This window comes from Bombus vancouverensis, chromosome 9 (genome assembly GCF_051014615.1).
Source record: "Bombus vancouverensis nearcticus chromosome 9, iyBomVanc1_principal, whole genome shotgun sequence".
In the NCBI taxonomy this organism is placed as follows: domain Eukaryota; kingdom Metazoa; phylum Arthropoda; class Insecta; order Hymenoptera; family Apidae; genus Bombus; species Bombus vancouverensis.
The window spans coordinates 15,501,493-15,521,716 of NC_134919.1; the positions used below are offsets into that span (position 1 = coordinate 15,501,493).

The 20,224-nt window shown below is 37.9% G+C and overlaps 2 protein-coding genes across 6 annotated transcripts in view; one reads left to right on the top strand and one right to left on the bottom strand.

The window, feature by feature from the left end:
- spri (Src homology 2 domain-containing protein sprint) overlaps nucleotides 1–20,224 on the bottom strand; it is a 211,550-nt gene that overhangs the window by 136,407 nt on the left and 54,919 nt on the right. For 3 of the 5 annotated variants that reach the window (XM_076621649.1, XM_076621648.1, XM_033338010.2), the window contains exon 2: nucleotides 10,516–10,760. In XM_076621649.1, coding sequence (XP_076477764.1) covers nucleotides 10,516–10,596 — 81 coding nt within the window. In that variant the 5' untranslated portion in view covers nucleotides 10,597–10,760. Of the gene's footprint in view, nucleotides 1–3,048; nucleotides 3,180–10,515; nucleotides 10,761–12,483; nucleotides 15,651–20,224 lie in introns of those variants that run through there. The other 2 variants (XM_033338008.2, XM_033338018.2) reach the window with 2 other exon arrangements.
- The window catches only part of Obp5 (odorant binding protein 5), a 77,062-nt gene that overhangs the window by 38,826 nt on the left and 18,012 nt on the right, over nucleotides 1–20,224 (top strand). The window lies entirely within an intron of this gene.

A 20,224-nucleotide genomic window follows, 5' to 3' on the forward strand; every position in this document is an offset into this window, starting at 1 on the left:
AAGAAAACTTGATTTTTGTGTTTCATTTTTATTCAACTTGTGTGGATAAAGTTTGATATCGTGTGTATTAATTGAAGAGGAAGTTATGACAAGTGATCAAACCTTGAGATCTTATTGTCGGTCTAGTTGCTGGCAAAATCTTCGTCGCTTATGTCATTCTTACGACTAATTTCTAGCAAATACTTCGTCACGTTTTCCATGTAATCAAACACGCTGCGTTCATTCGTATCGAATTTTCTGCAAGCCATCGTGCGTACCCCTTTTTTTTCACAGAATCAGATTAAACAGCAGTTCTTCGTTTTTCACGCGATTCTATTTTATTCCATTCCACGTTCAATTATTTTTCAAGCATGCAGTGACATCGCAATTGCTTTAACTCACGCTAGTTTCATTTACGGACGACAGATACAAAGAACAAACTTTATATCTGTATTTTCCACAATTCAAATTCCAATTTTAATACGAAACGATCTAGCCTCGGTAATCGTTTAATTATTATCAGCGTCTGCTGTAAAGTGGATATCGCTAGAAAAATAGTAAACGTGAGGCGATAACGTACGTTGATTCATCGATAGCGTATCAAACTTTATCACTCATTTCAGAATATATCTGAAAATTAAAATAATTATTCCCCATTTCCAAACACAGGTATTCCCAATTTTTTGATATTTCCGCAAGTTCAGAAGTTCGAATGACTAAAATTGAAAAATAAAGGCAAGAGGTGATATCTGAATACATTTTGTTTCACTAACGAACTTGTGGAAATATTTCTTGAAAGGAAGACATTTCTTGCAATTAAAAAAGGGACATTAATTATATATATAATTATATTATATTTAATAATTATATACATATGGATAAAAAGAAAGAAACTGATTTATTTGCTCTAACTAAGCTACGTGATATTAAAAGAAAATTAATAGCAATATTAAATTAATTTTTCTCAAATTATATTTCATAATCAAATCCGATGTAAATATTAATCTTCTTATATCGGACGATAGAATGTGACATATACATATATGGATAAAAAGAAATGAAAAACTGAATACAAAGTTATCATCAGTCTGGCGTTTGAGAGGCTCGTTTATCCTGCACAGGAAATTAAACAGTATTTCATGCAGATTTATCAACCATGCATAAACATGCATATCCGATCGTTACACGATTAACACAAAATGAAAACCATCGTACGCGATATACTGTCATAAGCATAACAGGATTAAAATCGTAGAAACCGCAACTTAGCAGATGTATTAGGTTGTCCGAAAAGTTTCTTTCGTTTTATAAGCTGATAATAGACGAACAACAATTTCTGTTTTATATTATTCTATTGACTTAGGTATGGCCCATTTCGTTCTATTACTATTATTACGCCCAATTATTATAATTCAATAAATTAATATAAAACAAAAGACATTGCGCGTCTATTATTTCCTTATAAAACGAAAGAAACATTTCGGTCAACCTAATAATTTTCAGCCGCCACCTCCCAAAAGGAATTCTGACCAAAAACCGAGTCGGTGGACAGATCAATCGTCGCGGATCGATCGAAAACGTTTATTCGTGGATTTTCAACGATGTAACTGGAAACTATCCTCGATCGGGCTAGTTGAACGCTGTTCTCGTTATCATCTTCGTTATCGGAATCGGTTGCACGCACACGTTTCCAACGATCGATCCCAAGCCGACGAAATTGCCGTGTTTTCCAGCTCTGCCGGCATGCGTTCACAACCGACGGAATTAATTAATCGCGCCTGGGGCTATTCGTGGCCGGGAAAAGAATTAATCGGCCGACTACCGGCTGAAATACGAGGGGATGGAAAAATTGTTGACGCGATGCTCGATTTGATGGCGATATTTGCTCGGAATGATGCACGCGCGAAACGGTTGTTAGTGTTAAGCCGCCTCTCTCCACCACGATTTTTCACCATCTCCGATTTAATCCCGTATCTCGTTCCGTTCTACCGTGTCGATTATGGTTTCAACCGAGGGCCGGTTCGTTTGTAATAGTTACGCCTTGTGGCCTTTTTTCGTAGAACAGCGATGCGACAGAAGATTAATTGATTTTAAACGAAGGGAATTTTTATTCTACATGGAGAACGAATTTCGGACATCGTAGCTGTTGTAAGATGAATTGTAAAGGTTCCGGTGTACGAGTTAATATTTTTAATTAAGAAATTTTGCTTACGGATAACCATTACAAATGATTAAAATTGTTTTCATTGCCAGTAGTTGTTATCGAGGGAAATTTAATTTTGGTTATCAGTAACCGGTTATAAATAGCCAGGAATTTTGTTTGGTTACCAGTAACCATTATCGATGACCCGAATTTTATTTTGGTTACCGATAATCATTATCGACGGCTAAAGTTTTTCCTGTAGTTTCTTGCGAAGCACAAAAACATTAACTGTGAAATTTACATGTACTTATATATACTTTAATAACTTGCTTAACAAAATGCATAAGTTTTACAATTAAGCCTTCTTATGTTACCAACGAATATCTACTAATTATTGGTAACCTTAGCAAGAGATAAGCAAGAAGATATTTGGCAATATATAATGATTGGCAATTAAAAATTAACATTTGTGACTTTTTTCCACAGAACAGTGATACGACGGAAGATTAATTGATTTTAAACGAAGGGATTTTTTATTCTACACGGAGAACGAATTTCGGACATGGTAGCTGTTGTAAGATGAATTTTAAAGGAAGTCATTTTTTGACAAATTTCTTCCACACTTATCGATAACTGGCCTTCGTCCGAATAAAAATGTTAACAAAAAAAGAAGTAGAATTAATCAACAGAGAGGAATTATAAACATTCTGTTTGTTTATTTATCTTTTCTTCGGTATAATTCATATTATTTACACCGAACGATAGCGCTTCCAAAAGCTTCCTGCTCTTAGATTGCCAATACGAACATTTTAATCCTCTCTACGTTGTGGGATTATTTCAATATCCCGTTGATTCGAGAAATCCTTTAGAGGATATTGATACGCAAGCAAATTTATTAGATTTTAATAAGAGAAATGATTACATACCGGGTGTCAAGGTATACGAGAAGCGCGATCGATTTAGTAAAAACCACTGGAACCCGGTCACTCACCGGAGAACGCTGTTTCCTCTCGTCTTCGCGCGAAGATAACAGCAACTTCCGTTTTCTGACAGACGATAACGCCGCGATACCGCTCGATTTCCTTTCTACAACTATAAACACTGTCAAACAGCGACTACCAACGTTTCGACGACTCGCATAACAACGACGCTAATTTCACACGAATGACGCACACGCGACTCTGAATTGCACTTTACACGATACACTTGACGCGATTCCGAGAATAACGTAAAAAGAGAGGAGAACGAGAACGAACTGTCAGCGCCTTTTTATTACCGATCCGACAGAGAACCGATCGATACTACCGAGCGACCATTTTTCTGAAAATCCTTGGCTCCGTTCGATTCCACGTTCCGGTATTGTTTCCATGGAATAGATAATATAATGTTTCTTTTAATTTTTATATCCACGCGATAGTATTATTAATCTGTCAAATGTTTGCAATGGAATTATGAGATTCGAAGAAATTTCACACACTGTTTATAACATTATTCTAAACAGTTAAACAGTCTTCTGTCTTTTATTTTTATTTTGAAACAATGGTATTTTTAGTATTTGGAACGTTTAAAATGGAATTATGAAGATGTCGTTGATTCTTTATGACATCTTTAATATTTCTCATTGAAAATTTCCACCTTTTTTAAATTTAAAAATAGCGTTATTAATCTTCGAAATGTTCTAATTCAAAATAACGAGTTGGAGAGTATTTCGAACGTTGTTTGTGACGTCTATACATTTTCGCGAACAAAGACGAGTTTGAATAATTAGCGGTGTAAAATTAATTTCCGTAATTCAGCGCTCGGACACACGATTTCGTCACACGTACGATCGTAAGCAACCTTCTTACGATCAGAGCAGGTGAGTGAACTGAACTTTAACACGAATGTGCAGCCACGAGTACACGAGACGTGTACTCGTGCCTGGGAATCGATACGAACGTGCCGCCGACCCATCGTTCAATTTCCATAGCAACATCTGAGTCCAAACAAAAATGATTTCGTGCCACTTTTGTCCCACAGACGACACAACCGACCAACGAAAGAATTTTGTAACAGATCTTTCACATTTCTACGTGATACACGATCGATACATTTTGCATAATTATTTTTAGGCGATACGAAAACCTTTGGAAAATTGCAATTTACTGACGAAAATACAAAAAGAAGGAAAAAAACACCAGTATTGATCTAATGCTACTACGTGATTAGTAGAGCGGGGATATTTATGAAAATTCATAATCTTGCAGGCAATCGTAAAGCAGCGAGACTCGAATAAAAACGTAAAACGTAATTTTACAATTAAAGTACATCTCGCAACAAAATAAGTACGTGTCGGGATATTTTTGAGCACATTACATAAAAATGACGCATCGTACGTATCAATGGTTTTTTAATAGAATACATTTTACAGTTGTAGAAAAGTGTTTCTTTAATTATGCGAAGATTTTGCTAATAATATTATAACATCGGTAATCGAGGGTTGAGAAACGAAGAATACAGAGGGAAGACATAATAATTTTCACAAGCAAAGAAAAAAGTTTCTCCCTGTATTATTCGCCTCGTACAACCACCAGAATTATATCTCCTCAACTATGATATCAGACTACTCCAGAAGAAAAAGGAAAAAAACGGAGGACCAACTAAATTGCGAGCTAGAACGCAATTTCTCCGGGCCCTTTCAGCGAGAATTCGCGATACTCGAGTCGCTCGAGGGTTGACCACCTCCGCAGTTAAAGGCTTCGCCTTTAAGGCTGCGGTCACACGAGCGTTGGTTCTGTCATCCGTGACGAATAACGCATTTTCATAAAATGTATAATTCATTATTTTCACGTACCGATAATTTTCTTCGTTATAATTTCCTTTTCGAAATTAAAGATTGCCTGGGTGATATAAATGAGATAAATAGGTTGATAAAAATACATATCGTATCTGATCCTGAAAGCAAATAAAGATACAGTATGTTAATTACGTAGACATAATTATATCAAGATACAAGAACAGCAGTGTGCCGAATTAAAAAATTTCCGTGTGACCGAGGCCTAAGGCGACGACATAAAGGAGCGCGCTCTCTGCCGCGGAAGAACATTTCTTGCCATCCCCAAACACGGAAAAATATAATCCCACGAAACGATTGTACACACGTACACCATTCTTAAGGCCTCGACTTTTAGCACCGTTATGTCCTTCCAAATAATTTAGCATCGTTTTAACTTGATTGAACGAAGGATTTATCGGCTCCTCGCGCGTTCCTCTTCCACCCTCGGCCGCGGTGCGTTCGACTTTCTTCCACGTCGATGGACCGTAGCGACGCGATAGGCGTTCACTCGCCTGAAAATTCACTCGCCTTTAGTACTCTCTCTCTTTTTTTTTTTTCTTTTTCTTCTTTTTTTCCCTATATCTTTCCTTCACTGTCGCGCTTTTTCTCGCAGAATGACGAACAGACTTACTCGAGTTGCGAGTTTCCGGTGAAATTAATTCCAGTTCGTTGAAATATCGAATGGCGGGATTAAAGGGTAGACGAATTTATTATTCAGAATTTTATGGTGATTTTTACGATGTAATCTCTTGAGCTTTTTCCATTCCGCGTGTATCTTTGGATTTTCGAAGCACGCAACGCGCGAAGCGAGAATCGAATAAAAGAAATATACGATTCGATGAATCGTAAGATCGTAACTGTTCTAATATAATTTGTAATTGATCGTTCCATACGATTTGCATTCTTCTTATTTAATTTACGCTATGTAATTTACGGCTGTGTGATTATTATTGAGCACCTCGTAATGTTATAAAACGTTTAAATACCACGATCCAGTGTATCTGCAGTTTACCAGACCAACAACCGAAACACCGATTTTCTCAAGGAACGTTGAACATCCTCGAGCTGGTCGAAGAGGATTCAGCTAATTACAGCAGGAGATTCGCCGCGACGAAGTAAAGCCGAGAGGATCGAAAGTGTATCGATGGTCGGCTGACAGGAAACTTTCTAGACACTGGAACCGGTGTCTGCGAAGATGGCCTTCGATCTGGTACAATTGAAGTGCACCGGGTGTCGAAGAATCATTGTTCTCCGACTCCGTTTCAACTTTTTCAATCCAAACACCGTAATTCCGTCTGATTTACTTTCTCGTAATTGATTGTACTCGAAGAAATGAAATTGACCATCTGTAGCACAGTAAATCCTATGTATCTACTGGTAATAAATCGTTTTATTTTATCGCTTTCTAATTTTTCCAATAATCTATCAGTTATTTTGTATTATTTCCGACTGTTTTCGATTTCAATTTTAACTTTTTCACTCGCTGTCAAATTCGATTAACATTATTCGTACGATTCCAAGAAATTTGCATCGTAGCTTCAAACAGCCTTGAAAAATTCCTCCATTAAACGAATAAAACAAGTTAGAAGCTGTAAGTCACCGATATTACAAATTTCCCTTGCATAAAAGTAACAAGTTTGTTAATAAAAATGAACTGGTTTTAAAAACTGACTGTTTTTTTTTTATAACGACTATTCAATTACCGCGCGAAGAGATTCTCCTTCTATTTCTTATATTTTTATAGCGTTCGTTGCTTATTTTCCTAATGTCCGGCAATAAATCGTTGCAAGACACCATGTACGGCGCTTTTAATGGAAAACTACGGCCTCAAGGACGAAACAGGCTTCCGCCGCAGCTCGAGAATCAACCGGTATGCAAATGAAGCTTAAGGTCCTGTCTGCCGATCTCTGAAACCGTGCAGTGCCAGATCGATCGTGCAGTCGCCGTTAATTGAATTAATCATCGGATTAAGCCTTCCTCTGAGCTTTGGAAATCGTTTTAGCCCCCCTTCGTCGTTCATAGAGCCAACCTCGCCATCAGGAAAATGAAATATAACGTTGAACGTAGAGGAATTTATCGATCGGATTTTTCAGATAAATCAGATTACGTGTCTATGAACCTGTTCTCAGCTCGACAGAATCTTCAGATTCTAACATGCAAGAGAGAGAATCTAATATTCAAAAGAGGTAGAATTTTTTCACAAATAATGTACGGACAAGTAGAGGTGGATTACGGTTTGAGAAAATTCCAATATCCCACTGTAAGTTTTGTTATCGTATTTTAAATACGGCCGTCAAAAAAAGAAAAAAAAAGGAGAAAAATGGCGCATTTCTTTAATGCGTACTGGAAGGCGACTCTCCGTGAAAAATAGTGATTCCGTGACTACCTTTGAATATTCCAGCGAGCATTAACTCGCATGGCTTGTATGTTTCCGTGGGGACAGCAGAACCATCTGTTCTTATCCGTGCGGCAAGTTAAAGCGTTTTTAAGCTGCCCGGGGACGTAACAATCCCCATAAGGGCGAAAGACGCGGGGATGGACTTCGTGCTCAAGCATAATCGTCCAGATAGCTAGACCCATTCAAATTTCACCTAATTGCCTCTACCCTGAAACGCGGTTGTCACGGACATCCTTCCAGGGGCCAAGTCTAATTGCACCTTTCGGATGATCGATCGAAAAAATTCACGTTGTACTTCGATAACCATAAACTGAATTACATTTGTATTAACAAATCGTACACGATTTTCTTTTCTTTTCTTCATCGACAAGTTTGATGGCAGTCGACGTATGGAACATTCGCTTCCTACAAATCATCGTATAAAACTCTGAAATAACGTTGACAAATAGAACGCGGATATTTATACAAATTCATATTTTTACGAAGACGGAAACGAAGTTTGAATAGAAAATTGTTTCATCTACTAAATATTGACAGAAGCCCTACGATTTTGATATTTTATACAATTTTACATGTCGCGCATCTTTGCATCTCCAAATTACCTGTAAGTCCATAAAAGTTCGGAATCTATCAATAAACTTCTTCGCAGCAAATAGAAAAAGAGGGAAAAAAGAAAAGAGAATAGGAAAAGATCGTCTACCACATCTTCTATTTATCCAAGGTAATCTAAACGATTGCGCTGCTACTAGGAGAATTCGAAACAAAGGAGCCTGTAAATCGACCTGGGGCGAGATTTTTGGCCATCCATCATGTTTCGAGGATCGCGGCGGGGCGACAGTGGCGGAAATGAAAAGGAAACATCGGGAACATTAATTTTACAACGACGAGATATCGCTCTGGTGCATGAGAAAATTTGCATTAAATAGGATTTCGCCGACTTTGCGTTTCTCCTTGTCGACCCCATCGAGGCCACCGCCACCGACGTCGCGATGCTTCACTTTTTGCCCCTTTGCATACCTTTCCAGCCATCCAACCCCCAGCGCGCTTTTCCTCGTCCCGGATATATTTTCCCCGCCGTTTATAAAATTCCGACCACGCAGCGCCGGTTCAATACCGAAAAATGCTCGCCGGAAGCGAACTCGAGCGCGCGAGATAGGGGGCGCTTAGTCCGAAAGAAAAGATGCGTCCCATTAATGGGAAACGCGCGAGAGAATGGTTTGCACGCGGTGAAAATGGCGATGTTAGAGAGTTTTTGCAAGGGAGGGAAGAAGTGGAGGTGACGTGGAATAGAGTAATTTGGCCGGAGAGTAAGTAACAGGGGGGGGGGTGGAAATAGCGGCTGGAGGATGGGTAGTATTTTAGGGTGATTTGAAGTGAATATGTGCAACGAAATTTTATAGAACAGTTGAAAAAGTGTAACATGTTTGTAAATTACGAAGTAGGTACATTGTGATCGTTGACGTAGAGTCTTTTGGGGTTTGAAATTAGTAAAAGTGTGGAAGTGCACTCTTGTTGAAATGAATTATTTATTTATTTATTTATTTTCATCATGTCAGTTTTATCAGGGAAATACGTGAAGAATTCAAGTGCGAGAATAAAAAAGATAAATAAATAAGGAATACGAAGATGGTAGAACAATGCTATTCCATTGTTTCATTTTTCATCCCCTCTGTTACGGATCCTAAAGGGGATAGCGAACTGAATATACGATAAACAAAAATATAGAGAGATAGAAGAATAAGCATAAATATCGCAACAAGAATAATCTAACAACGTACTGTAACTATCGAAGAAAAGTGTCTACGAAGTGAAGAAAAATTCCATAAAAATGTAGTTTAAATGCAAACGTAAATTCCTGCGCAATTAAAACAGCGCGTAAGGTAATTTACATTTCAGACTCATAAAAATTCAACGGACAATAGAAAAGATAAACATGAATAGCCGCGATAAGAATAATCTAATACTTTTTAAAAAGGTATTTAACAAATAAAAAGATTTCTAAAGAGTACATTAATAACGATCACGGAAATCATAATCATCGTTTCTTTATCGACTTCTACTATCGTTGCTCTACGGCAAACGCTAAAAAAATTAAAACAACCCGAAAATAATCCGAATTCCAGGCTCATAAAAATTCCACGGAGAAATCGCGTCAACAGGAAGGGACACGTGGCACACGCTCGGATAATCAAAGGAAAGGCGGCGACGAGGAAGTTCAGGGATGTTTCGCGAAACTTTTCCATCGGCCTAACACATTTGACAAACGATAACGCGCACCCTACGCGTCACGACGCTCCTCATGGTCAAACGTAGACGTCGTGGAAGGCGCCACAGTACGTTTCCAGTTTTCGAGATCGTCGCCTCGTTATTGTCGCGACTACACGATACTCGTGACGCGACCAGATCTAGAGCCAGCCTTGGACATCGCAGGCGCGATAAGAATGGGGGTTGCTGATATCACGAATTATTTGGACAACGATAGCACCGGGAAAGCAACGAGAAATTTCTCCCGAAGATTACGAACACTATAGTAGGGAGAATCTATGCTGAGAGTATTTCCATGGGATTGGAGTTGATAGAGCCACGTTTTTGGGGGGTGATTCGGGTTACATGGTACGATGCTTTCTACGTTGCAATAGTTTGCAGAGATTGGACGAAGCTCGAGATTTGAATATTGATGTCTTATATATGTTTAGCATATGTATGCGTGTTTAAACGTGGTTCTTTTAAGCTGGAGTATTTTTGAAACGTCACTTGTTCGAAATTTACATTTCATGGGCTAATATCTGTTGTTAAATTTTGTTAAACTATTCAATCAATTATCGATCATATTGAAGAAGAAACTAGCTGTGAACTATATCAAAACGCCATGTAAGCGTATTTTTTAAAAAAAAGATATTATGACACGGAATGTTGTATGCGTGCAATTTACATTTAGATCATCATAGAAGAAGAAACCGGTTATTCGTTGAATAAAGTTATCTTCATAATTATTCGCCAATTAATATGTATATTTTTACACCAAAGACTTACGTCCTCGGCATCGATGGCTTATTAAAATTTCTTTGGACAATCGTCTACTTTTGTATACAAGTAATTCAGAGAATAATCGAATATAGCTACTACTAAAATTTATGTCAGGTACTAAAATATACTTGGAAAAGATTTATTCTCACTCACCATCAAGTAACTGGAAGCATTACTGCTGGTGGATTCCCTCTTCCGTGTTGGCGCCAAATCCCTCTGAACCAATGACGTCATCTTCTTGTCATATTAGTCATCAAGATTCAACGCCGCTTAGCCACGAACGCGATGATTAATCGATGCAAACCGTGAAACTTTAATTGCACCTTATTTTCTCCACTGAGCATATAAACATAAACCAATCGGACACAAAATTGTCACGCACCACGAAACTACGTAATCTGTAACAAAAAGGAACACCCACATTCTCATGAATATTCATTACAGCGTAAATTTATTACTATCATAAATCGTAAGAAAAGAACGAATAAGAGAGAGAGATAGAGGGAGGGAGAGAGAGAGAAAGAGAGAATGAAGTCAGCCGGATTATTTTGAAAAAAAATTTCACAATGTATGTCTCAATCACCGTAAAATTTCTCCGGAATTATTTGCATCGCCGTGAGGGTCGAAATTTTCTGGCGTCAAATTTGTCGGTAATTTGCAGCGATATTTCATCGGTTTCAGTCCGGCCCCGAGGATTTAAATCGTAAGTTGCGCTAAAGCGACGGTTTATAGCGTCGTCGTTCAACGCTGGACGACGCTTGTTTCGCGAGCTTTGGATTTACGAGGTCGAATTAAACGTAATCGAATCGTTTGCACGAAAGGGATCGAAAGAAATCGGGAGAAAATGACGAATGTTAAAGAACTTGACACCGATGACCTTTAATAATACAGGATATGTTCACATGAAAATCGGAGAATCGAAGGACTAGAGGCTAGAGGATTAGAATTAGGAAACTGAACGATTAGGTGCTTGCAGAATTAATTGAAAGACTAGAAGATCAGAGAGTTAGAAAATTGTAGAACTGGTAGGACTTGGATTGAAATGAACAACCAGACGAATGAGATTAGAAAATCGAAGGAGTGGAGAACTGAAGAGGCAAAACATAAAAGAGGACAACATTGACAAGTAAATTTCAGATCGATAACGCGAAATATTTATCGAAAAACGTTTAATTTTTGCAACGAAACACGTTCAATTTCCGTATAACGCTTTCGACTAAAATTCCCGTGAAATTGAATTTTCCACGGTCGCAAGCTCCCCCACACACGGGCCACATTTATTGTAAATTCACGTTTAACGTGGTTTACCTTTATCCATAGCCACTCGATGCTCCTTGACTGAGCTTTTCGGTCTCTAAATTCAATTCACTACACTTCATGGTGGATCGAGTACGAGGGGACAGGCCTAGCTGACAACACCGAGCAAATTCTTCCGTGAAAACCTTGCCAACAATGCGGTAAATTATACTGCATATCCGTTAGATATCGGGGGTTACGCGGTCGAGATGCGATTAAGGGAATTCTAAATTCAGAACAACCACTTTATTCGATTTTCCACCGATAAGAATTTTAACCATCCTGGATATCGCAAATATTTCAATTACGCCAGGTGAAAGATCTCAAGTCGGAAGATTCTTAACATTCAAATTTTAATATCCTTCGTTTTGGAATTTCTCGTATATAATTCTGATAAAAAAATAGCAAAACCGTAAAGAGAACGTATCTTTAGAATTATTAATATCTCAACTTCATAGATACTGACATTTATACTTGTTAAACCAAACCATAGGTACAATAACAATAATAATAATAATAATAATAATAATAATAATAATAATAGTACTTTGTTATTTAACAATTGGTTGTACAGTATATCTGTACGATATTTATCTATATCGAATCTATTTCGGTCACTTCCAGTCTCTCTCTTTCTCTCTTTCTAACTTTAATCTCACTTTTTTTATCACTTTTTCTTTTCTACTCTAAATTATTTTCAAACCTCCGCTCTAGATTCTACTATCACCGCTCTTATCACTCCTCTATACTTTGTACAATATCTTTTTTCTATTCTATTCCTATCTACCCCTATCAATCTATTTCTTCTGTCTATTTCTTTTTTACCTTTCTCCTTTCTACTCTTCGTTCATCTGATATTTCTTCTCTTCTAGCCAATTCTTCGCTCTTCCTTTTCCATATAATTTCATTTGACCTTGCCAGGCTTACTTTTCCACTTGCGCTTACTACTTCTACCCAATTTGAATCTTTATTTCTCGTTATTCCGCACTTTCTTGTCACACCTTTCCACTTTCATCTCACCACATAATTTACATTCTTCTTTGCATTCTTCCCAATATCTACATTCCCTTAATCATCGAAATCTCGCTCTTGCTTTTAATTCATTTCTATTCCTCTAACTTCTTCTGCTTATTTTGATTTCTTCGTGTCTGTCTCTCTTCCTCCTTGTTTCATATCCTTAGCTCTTCGCTCTTCCCAGATTTCCTCTCCATTTTCTATTCTCTTTACGTGATCATCTCTGTACCTGATCATTCTCTTAGCTCTAAAAATCTCTTTCTACTTTTCTCTTTCTACTTTCATATAGCTATCTTTCGTTTCACTAGTATCCTCTTGCATTTCCACCTGGTTGAATCTTTCTCGGTGCTTCCTAACTTCTCTTCGTATTTTGCTGCTCTCGCGCCTGTTTTTATTGCGAATTTTTCTCTCCTCTTTTGATTCCAGCGATACGTGGCTCGCTGAATCTTTTCTATCGTCGGATGCTCGTTTGTAAAAAGAGAAAAACGCTCCTAACTAAATTATCAAACAGCTTTATCCTTAACTTCCAATCTTCCTTACATCTTCGTTCTCCTATGCTTCACGACTATGCTATTTTCCAAAATATCGTATTTCCTATTCTTGCTAAATCTTTGACATGTTTTTCGTCTGTGTTATTGACCCTTACTTTATACATGTAGAAGACTTGTGTAGGATGTTTGATGTTGCGAGATTTATTAAATGTTATTGCTTGTTGTTGAAATCGTCGAATATATTTAAAATAATAAATTAGTATACAGACTATATTGGCTGAGACGCTCGTACAGTGTACAAGTCGTAAAATAGGATCGCTAATCACTCGTTAATTAGATCGATGATAATTCGTTGATAACTGGTTGATAACTGACTGTAACTCCGTTAATAACTGATTCGCTCGCGATCGCGTCTGTTTATTTATATTCATCGGGGGAGAGTCGGAAAATTCGAATTCGTCTTTGATCGACGATAACACGTAGCGGCGACATTGTTTTGCCCGGAATTTATTTATCGTTACGTTTCGTGCGTCAAGGCGGTGCCAATGTCCCGCGGCAAAATAACAACACGAATTGAACTGTCTTCTAACTCATGTGCCGCTACATACAGTTTCCCATATTATTCGTATTCGATGTGTATCTGTGCCTTCGAATTTCTCATAAACACAGAAAAATCCAAATTATTTCTTGCGCAAGAGAATACGGCTAATAGTTAACCTACAGATCCGAGATTCGAATGCAAATACGAGAAACAGCGATCGAAACGAACCGAATTCATCCGTCAATAACACGCGTTACATTTACCATTAATCTGCCCGATCGATCATGTGTCCCCGGGGATTCGAACGCATCTCCAGAGTGCTGTCCTGTCCGGTAATATCAATCTGCCACATTTTTTTCTTTCCATTCTACTCGTTTTGCGCTCTAGGGACTGGAACCCTACGTGTCCGCAACGGACACTAATTTACGAGCAGCGTCACATTGAAAATTCATAATGGCCAAAAGTTGAAATTCCGCGGCTTTAATCAAGCCATCGACATTCATGGGCTCGCCTTGACCCCTTGGGGGCTGCAACGGTTCTGTTACATCGCGCTGTTGGGACATAAACCGACCTTTCAGTCGTAAAACTCGAACGCGATCATCTTTTCGTTACTTTACTCGTACGCGTGATTTTTTCAATTCTTTTGTATCGTTCGATGCTTGACAGATGTTGATCTTTTAGAAGGAAGAGTGAAAGTGAATTTCGTGCGTGAGATAATCGACCGAGGTGAATGGAAAGTGGACGTAAATTACATCTCGTTAACGCGAAACTACCCTAAAATGTTCGATTCTTTACTCGAGGTATCTTGAGATCCGAAACGAAAGAAAATACTCAAATTTGATTAGTTTCTTTCTGTCAAGGTTGTTTCAAATGTTTACTAGACAGCCCGTGAATTGGAATTTAATGCCACAGTATAGGACAATTTATCCGACTCTCTAAATATTCTTTCAATGATATTTCATACTAAATATCGATGTGAAAAATCGACAAACATAGTGGAACGTGCGTTATGCCACAATTTCTCCTTTCGATATATTAAATGCAGACTTCTATTATAGCAGGATCTACTGGTACGCGTGATTTTTTTCAATTCTTTCGTATCGTTCGATACTTGACAGGTGCCAGGTGTAACACGTATCGCGCGTCCTTTGTAAGGGTGTTAAAATCTCGATAAAAAGAGAGGAATATTTCTTTGAAGAGAATAGAGACAAAGCGTTGATTCGTGAGAATATTGAAAAATAGAAAAGAATAAACATTTTGTTGAAAATGACAAGGTTCGAGCTCGCCATCCATGTGCAGATGCGCTAGTTACAGAAAATAGTAACTGGAAGATAGTTCTAGATATAGTCGATAATTTTTTGTTTTTATCCCTAGTCCATTTAAGAAAGTGAAATAAAGGTTTTTCGGCTCAGAACGACGTGATAGATTCATCCAAAGAATAAAATATTGCGATCCTACCTCTAAATACAGAAATAACAACACATTTTGATGCGACAAGTATTTTTGGAATATTTGAATATCTGTATTTTTTCAGTGTTCGATATTTTTAATACCTTCAGTAACTTCTCTCGATCGTTTAAACCTTCGGAATTTGATTAAATTTCAAAAACGAAATTTACTTCCAGCCTCGTGGACTTAATTGACGAAATTGGAATGTTTTAATTACTTCGATAAATGATGTTACGATGCGAAGATCGACGATTCTTTTTGCGGAGGGCAGGCGCGTTCCCATGAAACAGCTGAATGTAATCGTTCATTGGTAGTTGCAGTCATTGCCCTGATTGGTCTCGATTAAAATCGACTTGCGAAATCGTCCGAACGATCCACGCTGATGACATCAGACAGTTATAAGAAAGCCTACGACGAACGCGTTCGATGTAACACCAACGTGCTTTGCGCAAGGAAAGAATGAATAATTCACAGGGACTTACAACTAGAAGAAGAAAACCACGATGGTTAAATTATAATAAATTATTCGTTGATTTAGTGACAATTTTTGGTGATTATTCGATAGACGTTGTATTAAATAAATATTACTTTGTAATTGACATACCGATAAAATGAATTTTATAATTTAAACGATCGAGCGATTAATGTATTTTAATTGTTCAATAACCCGAACTATAATATCTGTATCACGTACTACGCGTCTCCAAAATTATTCTTTTCTATTTTTTCCCTTTTTAACACCGTGTACATAACCGATTTTCACATACCGAAATGAAGTTGTCATACTGTTGCATGGATTACGTAATGCAGCTAAAATTAGAGGTACAACGAAATTCCATTTATTTAAACGAAATTTTACTGTTCAAATATTCGTAAACATATTACCGAACTTATCACGCTTGATTAATAAAACGCGTACTTGCCTCTGTTACGTAACAAAGCGAACCACCCGTTCACGCAATATTAACATATCGTTCATTTGCAAAGTGACAATGACATAACGCAAAATTTCTAGTTTTCGTACTTGGACAGAAAAAGATCGTAGAGTTCCGTGTACTTTTTCTGGTAGAGTCTTCTAAGCGAACTTGAAATATTCACTACGCGAGGGCAGTTTGCTGCATCGTCAAAAAACCATAACAATTTGGAATATTCAAATTGCATAAAATTGCGATTTTTGAGTCATGTGATTGTTGCAGCCAATGACTGATATTTTCTTTAATACTTACATCATCGATGAACGATATTGCTGCAACTCTTTCGATACTCGCTAATCGAAAAGAGAGCAGACGAATCTCTGTGATATGATAAAGTAACTTCTCGAATTCTTCCAAACATTATTCCTCTATCTACTCGATATTTCGCGACTAAGAATCTTGTTAATACCTTTACTTAATCCAAAGTTAAGAACGTAATTGATAGAACAGAGAACGTTTTTAAATACGCGAAGATTCTGATCTTGTTCCAATAGCTTTGTCATCGATCTAGAACACGTACTACTTAATTGAAAATGATCGTTCCTCGATGAAATTGTTTCAAACCTGAATTATTATTATGAAAGAAACGATCAGAGCCAAAGCGTCTAAAAATCAATTCTACACCCTCGTTTATTTCCCCGCTGACTCTCGTTAATATTCACCGTGAAACTCATTTACCAAACACGTCAGAGTTCTGCGGCGTTCGCCACCTTCTCCGAAACCAAAAGAAAAGGAAAACGAAGGAGAATCGTCTGGCTCGGACGGGGTTGGGTCTTTATTTTCGTCTGGTCGGGGGATTTAATAAAGTCTGGAGCAGGTGTCATTGGCGAGACGCAAAAACGTCAAAAGTGGTAGCAGGCCGTGGAGGTTTCTCTGAAAACCCCAACGTGTCTCAACCCCCTACGGTTATTCTCGCGTTCGATTTCGTTCGACGAACAAAGCTGCAGACGATAGAACTGTCGATCAATCCTCCGTCGTAGACGTAATCTCGACATTTTTGCCTCGTTAGAAGTTACTGGGAGGCCGCGTCCAGGATTTCGACGAGAATTCGATGAGATCCGCGCGGGGGTGCGGCTGTGAAAACCGTTCAGACACGCGTCATTGTGCGCGTAAATGGGCGTTTCGCTGGTTCTTCGGCTCAGGTGGTACGTATGAGGATCTTAGAAAAGGGTATTTCAAAGTTTAAATTGGGGGTAGAAATTTGCAAGGTAGCCTCAATTGGTATGGTAATATCGGGAACGGGATTTGCAGTTAAGTGGCGGATTTATGAAAGATTGTAAGAAGAGGGCAATGATGAATTTCGATCTTGCTGTAATATTAGGTAGCGTTTTAAGAAACGGATGAGACGATTACTTGAGACGAAGGTGGTGGATGGCGAATTTTAATTGATACGATACCAAACGCGGTACTGTTTTTTGGAATTAAACAAGAAAGATATTTTGCAAGGTGGCGAAGAAAGAACGTCGATCGATTCCGCGTCAGTAGCGAGAACTCAAGTTGGACGATAGAAGCATTTGCTAATCAATGTTTCCCAGTACAATGTCTTCACGCATCGTTCATTTGCAAGGTAGCTTCAATAGGTATGGTAATATCAGGAACGAGATTTGGAGTTAAGTGGCGGATTTATGGAAGATTGTAAAAAGAGGGCAATGATGAATTTCGATCGTGCTACGATATTAGGCGTTTTAGCGTTTTAAGAAACGGATCAGACGATTATTTTGGAAGTTGGTGCATGGCAAATTTTAGTTGATACGATACCAAACGCAGTACTGTTTTTTTTTTTTTTTTTTTTAATTAAACAAGAAAGATATTTTGCAAGAGAACCCGAGTTAGATGATAGAAATATTTTGCAACGTATAAACGAATGCTAATCGATGTTTCCCAGTACAATGTCTTCACGCATCGTTCTTTATTATCTTACGTTTTTTCCCAAGCTAAGAACATTCCAAGACATCGATTGAAAAAATCTAATCGTAATTCAACGATTGTATGCGAAACTTTCTACCACATCAGATACACCGACCAGATACCAATCTCCATTATGCTGCCCGATAATCATATTCCACGATCCTGGCCAGAATATCCCCATCAACTTGAGAAATCACTTGCATGCGAAAAAAGAAAGCCCGCCCTCGATACATAGCTCGCAAGTTAATGCGCTTACAGACCTCGAAAATACGAATCCTCCGCTTGCTTCTCGAAGGGCGAATCTTCCGAGCTACGTACATCAAATGGAAACACTATATTTCTTCTTCTTCGACGAGGAAGCTCGATGAAACTTCGGCATATCGAACAACATGCAATTTTCTTTGTCAAGCTGCGCGATCGTGTCACGACTTTGTTCCCAAACGCGAAAAATATCAAACTATCGCGACGAGTGACCTTGGCCAGGGAAATTTTCGCGTCGCAAACGCTATTAATGGCAACGTCGGCGTCGAGATTCGATTCTAGGAACGAAGAAGGGTCGATTAGATTATATAGAGAGATATTAGAATAGATGGATCCTCGATTCCTTGCAAAACTTTATGGAATCTTGCGCTAAATTAGATTTCGAACACGAAGAATTAGCGACGATCTTCAGGAAAATTTTTTCGCTCTGCTTTCTTAACCCTTTGCGCTCCTATGTCGTTTTATATTTGTTTTCTTTCAGTCCCACCTTTTTTTGTGAAACGTGCGAAAGAAAAGCAGGATTACATCCTGGAAATTATTTCAAGATATATCATACAGTTAAAAATTACAAAATACGACAATAGTGTGAATAAAATTGGTATTTAAGTGAATTTGTTTCTTCCTTTATTTACTTAAATTGTCTTATTTTTTAGTTAAAGTAAATTTCAAATAAAACAATTAAAAGCGTTGGGAGCTGCTGCTAACGAAATTGAAATAGAATTCGAAGTGCGAAGAATTAACCGTTTGAGTCCCAAGCAGCGCTGTTTAGATTTTGTATCGAAAAGTCCCAGTACGTGAGAACACTGCGGACGACTTACGGTATTTTGAATTTCATTGTTATATTCCGAATAATTTTTATTGACCAAAACTCGAAATATTTATAAACTAATACTACGCATATACAGGGTGGTTGGTAACTGGTGGTACAAGCGGAAAGGGGGTGATTTTACACGAAAAAAGAAGTCGAAAATATAGAATAAAAATTTTTCGTTCGAGGCTTTGTTTTCGAGAAAATCGACTTTGAATTTTCGTTCGGTACGCGTGCACTTTATCGCGTCTCGTTATAACGGATCTCGCTGTAGATCGTTGTCTCGATTGACGTCACTTTTTTAATTTTTTAAATTTTTAAATTTTTAAATTTTTAAATTTGTATTCTATATTTTCGACTTCTTTTTTCGCGTAGAATCACCCCCTTTCCGCTTGTACCACCAGTTACCAACCACCCTGTAGATGTATTTCATAAAGTGACAAATATGACGAGTGCTATTGAGCCGCTTGTTTCTCTTCGCAATCGATTAAGACAAGCGCTATAGCGCTGTTCGGGATTTTTCGACCTTATTTTTTCAATGACCCCCGGGACTCAAACGGTTAAAACGATACTTTATACGTCGGATATTACATTACGTATCGGAATATTTGATTTCGATTTGAATTCGAACTTAGTCGCATCCTGTTTCTCAATTATGTCTCGTCACGCGCTCGTGTAGTTTCTGAAAATTTTCTACGAAACGTCTCTCTTCCCTTTACTTTTCCGGATCTAATAACAAAGTTTGAAACTCTTACGCGTCTAAGTTTCTAAAGTCCTTCTGAAATGTTTACAAAGTTTAAGAGGTTTTTATCCTGGTTTCAGAGAATTCCTACTCGTGTGTGTTAAAAGTGTGTTTCTATGAGAAAAAGGATATGACGGAAACACGATGAACGATCGCGCTATGAAATTAGCCTAAATTGGCTGAACGGTTGAACCCGCATACACCCGTATGTTCGTCGATGGAAACGAGGTTTGACACGCGTCTCGTCTTCTTCTTCTTCTTCTTCTTCTTCTTCTTCTTCTCTTTCTTCTTCTTCTTCTATATCAGGGAACTTTCAGTTCTTAGACAATGGTCGACCGTCAAATGCTTTCAAATTTTCCTCAACCAAATTAGAAGTTT